This window comes from Prunus mume, linkage group LG7 (genome assembly GCF_029339155.1).
Source record: "Prunus mume cultivar Tortuosa linkage group LG7, ASM2933915v1, whole genome shotgun sequence".
Taxonomy (NCBI): Eukaryota; Viridiplantae; Streptophyta; class Magnoliopsida; order Rosales; family Rosaceae; genus Prunus; species Prunus mume.
Genome location: NC_142704.1, coordinates 16,259,421 through 16,276,278, shown reverse-complemented (window position 1 = coordinate 16,276,278; position 16,858 = coordinate 16,259,421). Strand labels below are relative to the sequence as shown.

At 35.2% G+C, this 16,858-nt stretch overlaps 1 protein-coding gene across 1 annotated transcript; it reads right to left on the bottom strand.

Moving 5' to 3' along the window:
- Nucleotides 1-9,248: 9,248 nt before the first annotated feature.
- LOC103329028 (uncharacterized) lies at nt 9,249-16,393 on the bottom strand. Its single transcript, XM_089041680.1, is given in 6 exon segments — nt 9,249-9,521; nt 9,524-10,166; nt 10,250-10,352; nt 10,863-10,953; nt 12,586-12,647; nt 15,976-16,393. Coding segments are annotated over 6 exon segments (1,167 nt in total). The 5' UTR covers nt 16,182-16,393; the 3' UTR covers nt 9,249-9,459.
- Nucleotides 16,394-16,858: the final 465 nt, after the last annotated feature.

Genomic DNA, 16,858 nt, shown 5'->3' with positions numbered 1-16,858 from the left:
ATAGCCTTCACCCGGTGTAACTTAACATGGGAGTTTAATATTGTAGGTGAATCCAGGTGAGTCGGGTATGAAAGAAGTTTAATTATAAGTTAAAAACCTGCATCGGTCCACATCTTGATGAATTATCATAATCAATCAATTGTTCTGCATTGTTCTTTTAACCTACACATCTAACTCTTTGTTTTTATTTTTTCAAAAATTCTTTAAAAAAATGTGTTTATTTTGGATGTCGAAATATCTTTAAATTAGGTGAAGGGTAAATTATATACAACTTTTTAGACGAAAAAATCGAGAAAGTTAGACTATAGGTGGTACATTACAACAAAAGAATCAGAATTAAGGGATATTGCAAATAAGTCTTGATCCGAACATTGCATCTGATTTGTCATAAACAACTTTTCGTAAATAAATTAAAAATAAGAATCAGAGTTTCCTTGATCATGTAATTTAGAATCTGAGATCAACTCAAACAAAATGAAAATTTTCAGTAAACAGATGGAGGATTGCTGAGGAGGTTTTATAAAGATCAGTCCAGGTGGAGGAAGTTTATACATTGGCATGTGTCTGGTAGAGCATTTTAACAATATATATATTTAATTTGTAAGATTTTATTTTAATTTTTAATTTTTATGGAAGCATAGGAAAACATAAATTTGTACTCCTATCCGAGCTGCTGTGGCCTTGATCACGCCACAGTTGGAATGCCGAACGAACACCTTATGTCATGGATGTGGCTAAGATTTGAACCTGTCTCTGTTTCCCAACTTTGCCTAATTTAAAAAGAAAAATCAATAAATAATAAATGAAAACTGTGCTTACAGAAGCAAAAATAAGAGAAAAAGAGAGTACAAACAGAAAAAATATATAAAAATATGAAGAAGATAATCTTCAACCTACTTTTACTTGCTGTGACATATAATATTAGAATTTGGAAGAACACGACGAATTCTCAGATCTACAAAAGAAAATGAAAATTTTAATTGATCAGAAGTCATAGCAAACATAATATGTATGCAATGTTATCTCCAAATTTATCATTAAACTAATGCATAATTAGTAGTGATATGATTCCATCTTATAAAATTGATCTGATTAGTAATTAGATATATTGTCGGCCAACGCCAAGGCTTTCAGCCTTTAATTAATTAAAGATGCATAGAATTATGGATGAGCAGCTAGAAGTTATCAATCTGAATACGTTGTCTACTTTTCTAAGTGGTTTCTTGGCAAGCAAATAATGAATTGTACGTGATGCGTGCTTTTTGTTTTTGTTTTATTTTATTTTAATGCAAGCGATCTTGAGGAAGGAGGTTCGGACACAAAATTTTAAGTACATAAATAAATACTCTTAATTATTTCAGCTACAAAATGTTTACATGTGATAATTATATGATAAAACAAAAGAAAATACTTATGCCATGAGCAACACGTATAAAGAAAGTGATTTGGTGGTAATAAAATGTGTGATGATGAGCTAACAAGACTAGGATGGTTAACCAAACTATTTACAAGAAAGCCATGACTCATGGGGTTGTAGCTTGCCTTTTTCATTTTTTTTTTCTAACCACTATCAAGCACGAGGGACGACCCATGACCCATGAACCCCGCATCTCCTCTTTTTGAATTGGCCTTGTCCACACTAAGAAGCAAAATCATATGTCACACTAATTAATCACAATTAATGTTTATAGCTATGTGTTTAGATTCTTCTCTGAATTATAATTTCATCACTTTCGTGGGGACCATGGAGATAGCTAGCTAGGTGGGCAAGGATTGATCATGAGAGGGAATATGTGAGGCCATGATGAGTGGCATTTTTTGAAAATTAATGGGTTGTGTTAATAGGCACCATCTATATTGACCATAGATGCAAACAAGAGAAGCCTCTCTTTCCTTTTCAAAGGTGCCAATGGAATATAATTACTTCAACTAGCTTGCTTTCCCCCCTTTTTAGCTCTTTGTATGGAATGCTTAGCCACTTCTCTCGTAAGGGGAGCGAGAGAGCTGTATTGTCCCTTTCACACCCTAATTTCCAAGATATGTAATGACCAGCTATTTTGGATTGTTCAACTTTCCATAACAAAACAAAAATCTTTTTTGAAACTTTATATCTCACTTTACTATCATACCATCTATTAACGAGAACTTAATACTAAATTTGTTAATTTCGTTTTATTTGTCTACCAATATCTAGCTCAAGTGTATATTTTTACTTACTAGGAATGGGTGAAGTAAGGAGTCAAGGAATTTAGGAATGGGGGAAATAAGAAATTGGTATGGGAAGAAGTCATTCCCATTAATAGGTTGTTTACTAACCATATGAAATCAACACATGAATGGGAATTCTAAAATTCTAAGGTTATTTTTTAGAGAACATTAATGAGAATCGGATCAACAACCCCCACTAGTTGATCTAATTCATGATTTTGAAGTAATGTGATTATGGATTTTAAGGTGGGACGCACATGCTTTTTCATTCCTTATGTGTCGGTAAACGTAGGGAAGTCAGGAATTGAAATCATTCCCTTTCTTCCTATGCTCATTGCTAGTAAGTAAGCAACGCCATAATAAGTAGGGAGGGATGGTAGTTCTAGTTCAAATTGGCCAAATTGCACTAATGGTCCATGTAGTTTTTTTGGATTTTTACTTCTCATCCTTGTGCCTTTTTTTTTTCCAGTTTCATCCTTGCAATTTCATTTTGTTTGCACCATTAGTCCAATCCGTCAAATGAGTCAATAACTTCCAAGTTGCAGAAAATTTGGATTTTTCATGCAAATTTCATGATGACTCGTAAAAACTATGTTTTATCGTACAATTACAGGGATTTCAAAACTTGAAACTGTTTATATGAATTGTGTATTCCTTAATCAATTAGGATAATTTTTTTCTTTTCCTATTGTACTCTTTTAGGATTTTGTATTTTATATATAACCCTACATATATAGAAAATTACCCCATATTCTTATTGTTTGACAATAACATTAGCTTTTAAATCATATAACATATAGTTGAGGATTGATCACCTATACTGAGAGAAATTGAAGCTAAATTGACCATTTGAACATAGGTGAACATAGGAAGATGCATCAGTGGGTTTTCCTATAAAATTCTGCAAATCCATTCAAATAACTTGTTTATGTTTATGAGTTTTAGTAACAAAGAGCCAAGAAAAAGCATGCATGATGAATCGGTGACACTAAGTTTGGTTTTTAAATCTTGAATCAAACAATTCCCGAAATGTCAATATCGAACTAGGAAAATTTTGAAGCCCCATTACTTCATCATATGAGCATGAATCAAATTTGAAAGTGCATTTAGAATTCACAAAAACTGTTCTTCAAAAACCCAATCTCATTTAAATAAAAACAAAAAAAAATCAAAATTGAATCTTTCAAATGAGAAGACGTGCACAAAAATGGATGGAAGATCAACTTGGTTGACAGATTGTACTAAAGTGGAATATGAAACTACATGGTACTAAAGTGGAATATGAAACTACATGGTACGAAACTGTAAAAAATAAAGTACAAGGATGAAACTGATAATTTGAGAACTACATACAACTGGTCCAACTTTGCCTAGTTTTTATGAATACGTGTGTAATTATACTTATCTATTTAGATAGTACAAGAAATGGATGCCTGAAAATCAAAACTGACGTACATGAGGTTGAGTCTCTCATATTCATTGTAGATTCCACTAAGACTAATATTTGGGTTTTAAAGTTTAATCCTTCATGTTGTAGTTAATGATATTTTGGTATGCATGCTCGAGAGTTGGGCAGGATTTAAATAATTTACAAAAGACTCCCACAGTTTTTGAGTTAATAAATCTAAACAAATGATGAAGGGATCAATTGGGAAGTTGTGGTTTCGACAAAAAAAACAAAGAAGAAATAATCATTATCATCTTCTTTTTCCACTTACATCAAATTAAATAAATAAAAACTGTTAAAGAGTGTAAAAACGAATTAATTCCTGGATTTAAATTCCCATCTGCCTCTTGGAAATGGCAGAAATGTGTCAATGGAACATCATCTGCAACCGCAACCTCCATGATAATAACAATAATAATGGTTGGCCTAAGATGCCTCTTCTCTCTCTCTCTCTCTCTCTCTCTCTCTCTCTCTCTCTCCAATCCAACAATGCTTGCAAACAAACAATAATCACTCAAGATTGGTACCTGCAAAATAAGAATCTTTGGCTTCTTTCCTTTCTTTTTTTCTTTGGGAAGTTGCATTGCATGTGAAAAGTACCAAAACGTTTTTGCAAAGTAAGAACTCTCTGACACAGACACACACACACACACTAAATACAATAGATTTTTTAGGTTGGTGTTGGGTGGAATATTAATAATTTAACAAATGGGTTATCTTTCTTTCTTTCTCTTGTTTGTTTTCCATGATTCTTTCTTCTTTTACGGATAGGCTTCTTTTCCAAGGTCTTTTGGCTTGATTAGAGTACGTGTAAGCTGGTTCAAATTGCTAAAGTCTTTATCAAAATGGGGTACGTAAGACTAAAATGTTTGGTTTAGGCCATTTTCTCCATCCCTTTTGATACCACAGATGATGGGATGAGATTTAAACATGCACACACACCGCGCCTTGAATTCTTAAATTTTTTGAGACTATGCCATGCATGTGGAGCCCTTGTCTTTAATTTTGGTTCACTTTTGTCGTGTGAAAGAGAAAAGGTCAAGAGGAGTCCGTGGGGTGAAATGTGCACTCGAACCAAGAGGAGCCCAAATCATGAGAAGATGAGAAAACGGTTCAGATTCAAATAGGTTATGATTTCAATCTCAATCCAGTGTTTAAAAAAAAAAAAAAAAGTGAGAAACTACATCCCAATTGATTGAAAGGATAACTTCAATTGAGAATCAAGATAATATGAGATGATAAACCATTGTTTAGCAAAACAGATAAGAACATGACATGTATTTGAAATTTAGGTCCTCAAATTACTTTTAGTCTACTAAACACTTGACAAATAACACGAAAAAAAATTGAGAGACCAAATTAAAGAGTAAATCAGTTAAGGGGACTGTGAAGTGAAGTTGTTCATATTGAAAAGTTAATGGACTTTGCACGCGTATTTATAAAGAATTGAGCTATTGCCGTAAATGCTAATTAGTTTTGAGGTGGAACCTCAACCTCCTTAATGATATTAGAGCAGGTTTGCGAACCATCACAAGTGAAATATTTCATTTTTATTGAACTATTTTTTGATAGATTACCTTGTTCTTATATTGTCTATTGTAGACTTTAGAACTGGTGATAAGAACAAGCTTCAAGCACAAGGAACTATTTGAAAGCAACAAACGAAAGAGAAATTTCGAATTATTGGATACGCATATAGTGTTTAGCTTTTGCACGACTAGCTAGCTAGGGAAATAGGGAAGGTTGGTTTTGGGAGGTAGACTGCTTCATTTCAGAAAAGAAAGTTTCCAATTCCTTTGTCTTATATACCTTAAATTGAGCATGCCCTACTAGTTTTGGGTGGTTCAATGTTGAACTTTTCCAAAAGTTGAGATCAAATCTCTATCCCAACAGTTGCTATGAACCCACTACTAATAAAACTTGGAAATAATTAATCTACAGTAATCATAGATTATTATATATAATTAATCTTTGTTTTCTTCTTCTAGCTTTTCACTAATTACTATATTGTGATTTGTGCAGTGCATGCACATCGACTAAAACGTAACATTTTGGAAAACCTTAACTTGGGTTTGGAACTTTTCACTTGGATTTATCTGCTGATCATATCCCTTGCACAACACGGTTGTTACAAAATATGCAATGGTCTGTGGAACCAAGCCAAGCCACCTGCTTCTTTTGACCCAATCTAATCCAATCCAATCCCGTAGAAATAGCACCACCATTCAATTCAATCCAGTGAAGCATTAATCAATTGCACATTTCTTAAACTTGGGTATAAGAAGGTGATTGGAACACGTTTGCTTAATTGGTTTGGGCGAGGACAAAATCTGCAATTGCATTTGTAGGGACCATGTGAAGGCAGGGCAGGCAGGCACCAATCTTGAATAATAATAATAATAATAATTATTATTATTATTATTAACCCACTGGTTTGCCTAACTAACCCAAATGTGTCATTGTATGGGTCAATTGCATGCTCAAAATACAACCAATGTTTTGTCATATTATCTGTCCATGTGAATAAAATGACGGTGTATATGGAAACATTTGGTCCAAGACATAACACATTTTGGTTCTTGGACTCTGCTGTGCACCTAATTAGTTTAATCTCCTTGATTTCATGCCATACAATAAAAAAAACTCCAACCAAGTTCTAAAGCCATAATAATGTGTGACACTTCTGAATCTTGTATGGTATATATACAGTCTAAAATGGTATATTTTATATTCTTTGATTTGAAAGATGTCAGCTAAAACTTAAATTTACTTAAAATCAATAGTGCAAGATATTTATGACGTCCTTTCCATGGAATAAAACAACCAATTATTAAAGTTATATCATTTTAAAAGATCATTTTCTCTACAATGTTAAAAGATGTCTCATGTTCGAATATCTACTCTCTTATCCCCTTGCCTTCCTGCCTTTTTTTTTTTTTTTTTTCTTTCTTTCTCTCTTTTGAGATTTAAATATAACTAAATCCTATCTCTTACACTGGCACCTGATATTTTTCTCATCACCATTTATTTCCAAGTAAGTTTCTAAGTTAAGCAAACTTAAAATAACCCATGTGCTGCAGTGTGACTTGACAAGGCAAACATGATCATAAGTGAAAGCATTTTTTTTGGTCTGAACAGTTTAGAACATAAATCAGTGGCATTGGAATGGCATCAATCAAAGGTCAACAGTACAAGTACACAATTATAGAGAGAAACCATGATTCCTGGCTGCACATATACACACATGAAGAGGACTTTATGAAAAGAGGAATATGGATGCCAAACATTACAGGAAAGATGCTTCCTTCTTGACATAGCCTTTGTTGATAGTCACTCAGAATATATATATATATATATATATATATCAGCATTACCAGGGTGAGATTCTCAGCTGGGTTTTTTTTTTCTTTAATTTTTTTTGCTTGTAAATCTTTATCACCAACATAATTATGGTTCCTCACCGTGCGTGGCCTAAATTAAACAAATCAATTTGATTAGAATCACAAAAGGGCTCCAGATGGAAAGCATGTGTGAATGAGAGTTTAAGGGAGAGTGATATTGCTTGTTGAAAGAATCAATATCTTAAATAAGAGACATGTTGAAACTTGAAAGGGATATCGTCAAGCAAAGTTTGACTATTCGGGGGGCAAATCATATATGTTTTTGCCTCACCAAGATCACAAATAAACATTTTTAAAAGTTGGGTTGCTTTGATTATCAATACAAGCATTTAAAAACTTGAATGATTTCTGCTTTTATTGTCAAGATCCCCCTTGGCATCATCTCACCTCTCATTTTATTCTTTTAATAACATGATAGTCATCTGTTTTCTTTTTCAGGTGGCTAATAATTTAGTCTATAGTGAATCTAGATCAATGAGAGAAGGAATCATGATTATTATTAAGAGAGATGAACAGGATGAAGAGCACCGGCCATGATAATGGGGTTGATAAAAATGAAAAGGTGATGTTGAGATGAGTAGAGCCATTGAAATTGAAAGCATTGACAGCCTTGTTTCAAGGGAAGATAGGCTAGAAAGTTTGATGTCCACCAAGAAAGTAGTTGTTGGTTGAGAAGTATATGAAGAAGAATAAAGCAAGAAGAAAAAAAAAGCACTAGGTATTGATGAGAAACCTACAAAGCTAAAATGCCTCATCAACAAAAGTTTTATGTGCAAAAATTCACAGAAGATGGGATTTCTTTGTCATAATGGTATGTGCCTTTAGAACCCATTTGCGATTCTTTTCATGAGGGCACCAGCAAACCACCCAAACTAATCAGACTTTGATTCAAAGACAAACAATGAGAAAAGGATACTACTAGTAATAACAATGTTTATATTTCAATAATTAATGAATTATATCCATTACCAAATGAGAAATTAGCTACCTAAAATTTAGGCGAGAGATGTAAAACTTATTTCATATAATGATTCTTACATAAAATCAACAATTGTCATCTATGAGACTTTTTCATGCACGGGCCGCTGTAATGTGCAGAGTATTCACATAACACCATGTGGGGATCACTTTTGAATAAAATCATGGGTAGTTTCAAACCAAAGCTCAAATTAAAGGAATTAGATTGGTTGTTCGTACTCTTGCATCTTCCCAATTTAACTTTCTTGCTTCTAGACACAACTGGCCAACATCAAATCAAATTTAGTGTGTCTTTCATGTGTTTTGTGATTTGATCCCACTTTGGATGCTCGTTTTATGCTAATTCCTAACAATTCACACTTTTAGTATTGCTTTACCAAATAATATATAATCCTCTTTTGTCCAAGTGACACACAAGAAAGCAAAGCAACCCTAAATTGTGACTTTGAGAAAAGAAAACAAGAAAAAGAAAAATATTGTATGAAGTCGGCATTTGGGAATTGGGAGATGGCACAAGATATCATTTGAAACCAGTATTCCAAATTGGGGGTTTCTTGAAAGTTTGATAGTATGGAGATCACAAGAAAATCTCTCTGCCTATTTGACCCACTTTCTTAGCCCATACAGGTTTTCTTTATTTAATTGTGTTGAAATGTTTGGGTGGAAGAATCCTTCAGTTGCCTATGTAAAGTCAAATTTGTGAAAGTCGACCGAAAAAGAAGCCATCTGGGTATTTGACCACAAATTTTCTCAAGAATAATAACACCACTTTTTCGTTTTTTGTTTTAAGTTTTCTTGATTACATGAGCACACAACTAAACCCTGGTTGTATTCTCTAAATTTAAGGCTGTTTTTCATCCCATTATCACAGGAGACAGGCTGGGGAAGCTTAGTGAATCACCAATGTCACCCCAAAACGATATTCTAACTACCCTAATGTATGGAGAAGAGATGAAACTCGAGTGCAACGGGTGGACGCGTTGCGATTAGCCAACTGGCCTAACCCACATCTCCCAATCTTCTAATTATTTAGTAAGGCTAAAAGGAGGAAGCAGGCAGAACCAAAGCATCACAACAATAAGCATTAGTTTATTTGTTTGAAAAAGAAAAATGCTTTTGCCTACACTCAATATGTTACAGAAAACAGCTATCAAGATGAAGAATCATTAGCCTACCCAAAGGGTCATTGGTTTCATGCAATTTGCATTGCTACATTAAAACAAGAAAAATCAGTTACCATTGTTGGATCCAAATTGAAAATGTAAATTTGAAGCAACTTCTAAGCATCCCTTGATTTATTATTGACTAGAAAGGAAACTCTAGGAAAAAACTACATTAATCTATGGCACCTCCCTCAAATCATAGATCCTCTAAATTGACTAATAAGTCCAAATCCTACGCAAAATCTTACCTCTAAGTCTTTAATCATAAACCTTGTATATGCTCAAGGGAAGTGAAGTGAGTGTAGACAATATTGAGAGTTTCTGATCGATTTCGGTGGCGCTAACGACTTTAGGAAATGAATAATTCGACTCTTTTTGGGGTTCCAAATCATTCTTTGTAGCCTGTTTCTCTTCAGATTCTGATGTACTAGTCAATTTATGTTCCTTAAAGAGCTGAGATTTCATCTCCAAGCACAACTTCAGATCCTCCTCATTTCGGGCCTTGTTCAGCTTATCAATGAGATCGCCTAGAGCAGAAGCCCTTTCGGCCCGCCATTTTTCCTCTTCTTTGGGCCCCTGATCCAATCCAGTTCCCACAATTGGTTCCTTCTCCCCATCATCTAACTCACGTTTTTTAAGTTTCTTTAATCCCTCATCAACAACTTGCTGTATTCTCTTTCTGAAGTTATTGGTTCTCATTGGATTTGATCTCAATTTCAACTTCAACCCTGAGACCATAGCCTCAGTGTCTTCTTCTGTAGTAGCAGTAGTACTATTATCGGTTGATATGGATTTGAGTTCAGCTTCATCCCCAATGGACTCCTCCATGATAGATTTCACAGAAAACACTTCCTCTAATAGGGTGACATTCTGCATGTATCGATCAAAAGCTTCATTTTCCACTTCGATGTTTCTGTCCTTGTATTCCTTTAGCTTGGAAAATCTCCACTCATTAATAGCTACAGCATCCTGAAATTAATTCCTATAATTAGAACAGGCCATTCTCACTGCAAATAGTACAAGAACAAATAGATAGTGCCAAGGACATGCACCTTTTTGGTCAAAGGCTTCCTAGAACGAAGGGGAAGATGCACATTATTGAATTGAGCAAAATTGTTCGAAAGTTGCCGGAGTGATGCAACTCGATGTGAATTCCTGAAACACAGCTAACAATTTAAGAAAATCTACATCCAGAACAAAAACAGAGTTTGCTTTGAAGACCCCCAAAGAATTAGTATCTGAAATGTTCAGGACAGCCAAGTTAAACAAGACAAAAATAAATTTGAAACATGGAAAGTTCATAAAGCAATTATTAAAGGGTAAGGGGATTTTTTTTCCCCAAAAAAACATCAAAGTTTGACCACAGAACATAATCTGTAGAAATCTTTGAGCCAATTTCCTTGCATAGAAAGATTTGACTCATTAAATCAGCAAGTATTACGAACTCATGTTCAATTTAGGTACTTGGTGAATTACACTATAAATTGGCTGAGATTCCAACAATTTTTAAGAAATCTGACCATAGTATATACATGGTAGAAGAACAATGCAATTTTCTAAGGAAAACAATTTAATGACCAGAATTTTAGAGAAAAAAAAGCATAGATTACAATTATCAGAAATATAACCAGATATAACAACGGGAGACTGATGTTAAGAACTCACCCTGATGGTGATGCCTCAATTGATTGATGGTCAAATAGAGGAGAGCTTGAGGTTGGTGCCTTGTCTGGAAATGTTGCATTTGATTTCAAAACTGCAGTGGTAATACAGTCAGAAAAGAGAAACCAAAAACAAGGTCATGCTCCAGAAAGGATGAAACACCCACCCTAAACGCTAGAACTACCTATGCCAACCCAAACCATATGGTGACTCAATGTAGATCAGTTCATATATTTGAGTAAGCAACAAACGAAGTTTGCACGCTTGGTTATATCATCAAAAAATTGGACAAAACTGATGAGCGTTGTCTTTTTATAACAAAACAAGAATTATATTGAAAAGAGAAAAGCAAAGAATAGAATAAGATGGCAAGAAGTCCATAGGATCAAAAGCTTAAACGTATAATTAAATCCCTTACAGTGCATCATAAGTAACAGACAACCCGAAAGAAATCGTGCAAGAAAACCCGAAAGAAATCGTGCAAGAAAATGCCCAAATGAACTCAACATCCTACCCTTATCAATACACCATCACTGTCTTTTGTGTAGCGTAAATGAGCCATTGATGATTCTGACATGCACAAGCTAATTCACACTTACTGTATGCATAGGCAAGCTTCCTAAGTGAGCAACTATAATCCAAATGTTACATAACCAATCTTGTCCATTGACAACACAGATTACCCTTCATGCCTATAAGCATATTGTTACCCACTAGCATGGCCAAAACCAAACCAATACCACACTGGCTCCAGCCTACTCTGGTGGTCGCCAGAGGCCCCACAAATATCTAATGTTTCATCCAAACATTGCGTTACACAGAAGGTCTTAGTGCTAGCAATCCTGTATTGCCGACACTGTCCATTATGCTTCCAGCATTCGAGAGACACTAAGCTCCTCTCATTATTGCACAGTCCACTCTAAGATTCCAACATTGCCACAGGTATCTTACTCAGTGCACACAACACAAGTGACTGCATGGGTGATGGAAAAGAGTACTACGCACCCTTATGAGAGTTTTTTAAGCTATCAGCCTTCTTCCTTGAAGGAAACATTAGAGTAACCATTTTGGAAAATAATAATTGAAATACGTAAATTGGCAATTGTCAATTTTTCCCCATTACCACTCACCACAACAGTCGCGACATTTTTACTAGATGGCCGCGCAGTCTTTGACATAGCCATCAGCTCATCACCCTTTTTGAACCATGACATTTTACTACCTAACCTAGCTGGCAAAATTGAACCCCTCAAAAAGCTGCAGTAGTTATCATCACTCTTCCCGACATGAAATTTATTACCATCCATACCAAAGTCTCTCTACATCAACCATTTCTTAAGCATTTTACTACACTGCCAGAGAATAAAAGAATAGATAGCAACCAAATAAATGTAGAAAATTACCAGCATGCATTGCTAGAATTAATTCTAAAGCATTATATAGTCAGTAAGACATATCCAGGCTAGCATAAAAAATAAGTAGGGCAGTATAAGTGGACAAGAATTTATGGGACAATGGATGAGCTTCCCAACTAAAAAAGGGAAAACTAGGTTACTTGCCAATATGCTTTGAATCTTCACATTAGTGTTGGAAACCATACAAACAATAGCAAACAACAACAAAATATATATATATATATATATATATAATTATCCAATGTTCCAAATACCCACACACTTGAAGGTAGAGATGTTTTGATAAGGTATAGAGACTAGAATTAACATACCGTGAATATGACATGGATTTTGAGCTTTTGAGCAGCAACTCTTGCATGACTCGTATGGACACCTGGACATTCAATTCAGCTCAACAAAATGATCACAGAAAGAAAAGGATATTATTCTAAAAACAATAAATATTTTCAACAATAAAGGTGAGTGAAAAATATAACAGTGTGTCTGAAGCAAAAAACAAAACTTCCTAAAACATCTTCAACAATATCAAGGTACAAATTAATCCACTACGGCCTATCTCCTAATGGGGCACAAAGGAGAAGGATCATAACTGATTCTAACAAACAAAACCATATTAGGATTTGCCTTAGTGAGAGCTGTGAACAATACCCTCACATAGTAACTTGATTCTTTCTTGCAGATGGTAATGAAGATGGATTATCTCAAGTTTTTAAAAGTGCTTCAGATGGTGATTGAACAAATTTCAGGAATGGCTGAAAATTAAAAGAAAAAAATAATAATGTTTTTTTTTATGAAACTAAATTTTATTAAAGAGCTCAAAACACAATACAAGACGCAGTGAATCAGAGGTCCACCATCCCAAGGAAACAACATGGACCCAAGAATGCCAGATACAGAAGATAACGACACTCTGATGAACTCCAAGTAATTTGCTAGAAGAGGGTACACCTCCTTTCATCTTCCATATCTAAGGGTATTTCTTGTTCTTTCGGTCCAAACAAATAACTTCATATGTAATAACTTTCTGAACGTTTCTTCAAGTCTGTTTAGGATGCATTCTAGTGAAAGATCCCGAATCTTGTCTAACAATAACTACAGCAGCATTCTTTGCACGCGTGATAGATAACTTTCTAATTGCAGAACTTATTTAGTATGTAATGGTTACTGCATCAACTATATTACAATAATGCTTGACGCACCACAATTTTATACCATAACCAGCTTATGTGGCAGCTAAGTTATGCATGCCACATCAATTAAGGGCTCATTTGGTGCCTGGGATAGGATTGGATTGGATTAGATAACTCACTAGATTTAAGGCATGTTGAATGAAGAAATGAATAAATTTTGTCTACGTTGAAGGTAGAAGATGGATCACTCATGAAGGAAACTTATCCCATTGAATCCCCACAAAATGGTAGATATCAACATGTCATAACTCATCCCTTTTAATGCCCACAAAATAAAAAATCATTCACCTCTACCTTCATTTCCTCCTTCAATATACCTTAAATCTAGTGAGTAATCTAATCCAATCCAATCATAGGCACCAAACGAGCATGAGACAGATTAGTGAGAACTAATTTCATGGTATAAAAAAAGATGGATAAAAGGAAAAGAGATCTAATGTGAGAAAAGGTTGAGACTTGGATCTGCAAAAGGAAAAGAGATCAGATGTCTAATAAACATACGTGAATAGATCTAATTCTGTGTGAAGAGACTAGTCATGAACTTCCAGAAGCAACCATACTCGCCATCAAGAAAGCATGAGTTCCGATATGGCAATTCATCAGTGAAAATGAGATATGATCTGCAAAATCAGATCTTCAAATGTACAGCACTGAAAGAATGTGTATACAGATCAGACACAGAATCCAGAGGTAGAATCCTCTTGTTCTTTACCACTTTTTATATTTGTTTTCACCATTAACTGATACCGTTGATGGACGTCTGACCAGTGGGGGGTATGAGAGAGGGGATGGATAGAAAGACACTAGAAGTAGGCCTGAAAATTTTATTTGGTCTTTTCAGTTAAAAGGAATAAAAATTAATACCTAGCTAACTCATTAAGTACTTAACTACCGTGGCATCTCCAAGTCAGCTGCCACATAAGGTGGTCTTAAAATATGGCATAAGATTGTGGTGTGTCTAGCAATATTGATAATATTATGATTTCACCAAAAAATTCCAAAAAAATTTCTTTTTATTATTATCACAGGATTCCAAATAACATTCAGAAGCATTTTTATTTCATGGCATTTGCACAGCTCATGAAAGTTTACCCCAACTACCTAGTTTTCAGACCCATAAATGAATATTGTAACTCGCTTATCTTCCCTAGACCTCCCCTACTTCATTGAGAAGAAGGGGTTATTCTGTCAATTATCAGCTTCATCAAAGCCCTACTCATTTCAATCATGTCATAATTGAACCAGAAAAAGTTGTGAACTCCCATCAAGTTAATCTTGTAGGCACAAGAATAGCATGGCAACAGATTCTACCAAGATCTTCACATTCCAAACTAGCAAAGAGGTCTAATTCTTCTCACAAAGATGCCGTTCAGATGTGGAACATCTGTTGTTTTTTACATTCTAACAGTCCCCTAACATCTGAGCCTTTCCACCGCTAGAGAACCAAACACATAGAATTAATTCAACATACATTGAAAGTTTCCAGATGCATGGATCTGAATTCAGCATCTTCAGCTCTAATACAATAATAAGTTACATTGGTTAACTACTCTTCCTAAAGTCTAAGCTAACAGGACATAGACCGACTATAATTTGCATATTCTACTAATCATCATGTGAAATTGAAACCACAACTCCAAGACGCCTCCTCATTACACCGTGAGGCATAGTTACATTAACATTTTGAATGCTAATTACTTGCCTTCAAAACCATAAACAACATCAATTTCTGGGCAGGAATTAAATTCCCTCAAATTAATTACCAAACCAGACAACCACAAACATGGCAGTTCTTCAAAAAATTGTAGATCGTACTCTTTGATTTTTCAAAATTCAAGACAGTTGTGCAATCTTGACCACAAAAACAAATAATACTACCCTAAAGTGTGAGCCTCTCTGCCACTAGAGAGCCAATCACGTCGAACTAATTTAACATAAACTGAAAGCTTGCAGTTGCATGGATCTGAATTCAGCATCTTCAGCTCTGATACCATAATAAATTTCGTATGGTTACTTGGTTTACAACTCTTCCTAAAAGTTAAAGCTATTAGGATGCAGACCGAATATTGTTTCCCTATTCATTAACAAAACAATACTGATCATAATGTGAAATTGAGACCAGAACTCCAAGACACCTCCTCATTCCAGCTTCTCCAAGGTTTATATACATGTGCGTGTGTGCATATATGCACACCACCTTCAGCCATAGTTAAATTCGCGCGTTTTACAGCATCAATCTTATATCTAGCTGAACCAAAGTCCTATTTCACTAAAGTAAACGACGGACAAAATCACATCAATTTCTATCCCAAAGATTTCAATTCACTCATTTAATCACCAAAACCGCAAATGAACCAACAGAAACAAGGCAGTTCTTCAAAAACAAAAACAAAAATCAGATAACCATGCGGCCAGGCTAGGGCTCCAAAATTAATTGTGCAGAAATAGAATTCAACAGTCATTAAAATATATATATATATATATATATATATATATATAAAGGAGATTTACCGGGAACGAGCGACATTGCCGCACTGTTTACACTTGGGCTTGTTAAGCCCGCGAAGGGTCTTGGGTGGCGTGTCCGTACGGTGAACCGTCTGGAACGGAGCGACGGCAGGCACGGCGGCGGTGGCGGTGGTCGCAGCGGTGGAAGGATTGGCGCCGGAGCTGGTGCTGCTTAGGGCTGGCGAGGGCGAAGGCGCTGTTGCTGCCATAAGAGCGCCAAATTGGTTTTGTATTATTTGAAGCGGTGGTTTATGAATTCAAATTAGAGAGGTGAAGTTGAGGAATTAGAAGAGTGATTTGTTGGCATTTTAATTTTTGTTTTGGATTTTGATAAAAATAATTTAGTTTTAAAAAGAAGTTAAAATGAAGGGGGTTCTTTTCTTTTGGTTTCACTGTCGGAGGGATAGGTGCAGCGGAGATTGTGTTTATTTAGGGATCGGTGTGGGTTTTTAGGGCTGGTGGGGGTGAGGTGGCATGCAGGAGTCTCAATGGGCCGGGTTTTAAAAGAGGTCCTCGGATCTGGCCCAATTTAATTTAAGGATCTAATTCTTCACTAGTTTTTTTATTTTATTTTTTTGTAAGATTCAAAAGGAATTCTCTTCTACTCACAAGTCAGACTCACAGCCCTAAATTTTCAAAATCCAACCGATTGGAGTCGGACTTTTATATCTTGGATCATTCACCCAATGTATTGGCTCTTGGTTGGGTAAGATTCAAAATGACTCATATGTATATCATATCTGATTGGGGAATCATCTCATGACATGTGAAATATGAAATTTACAAAGGAACCCAGATAAAGCACTGAGGCCCATAAAATGATCATCGATAGGGAGAGCTTTGAGCAACCTACCTTACACACATCATCGACACGATGAGCCTTCTG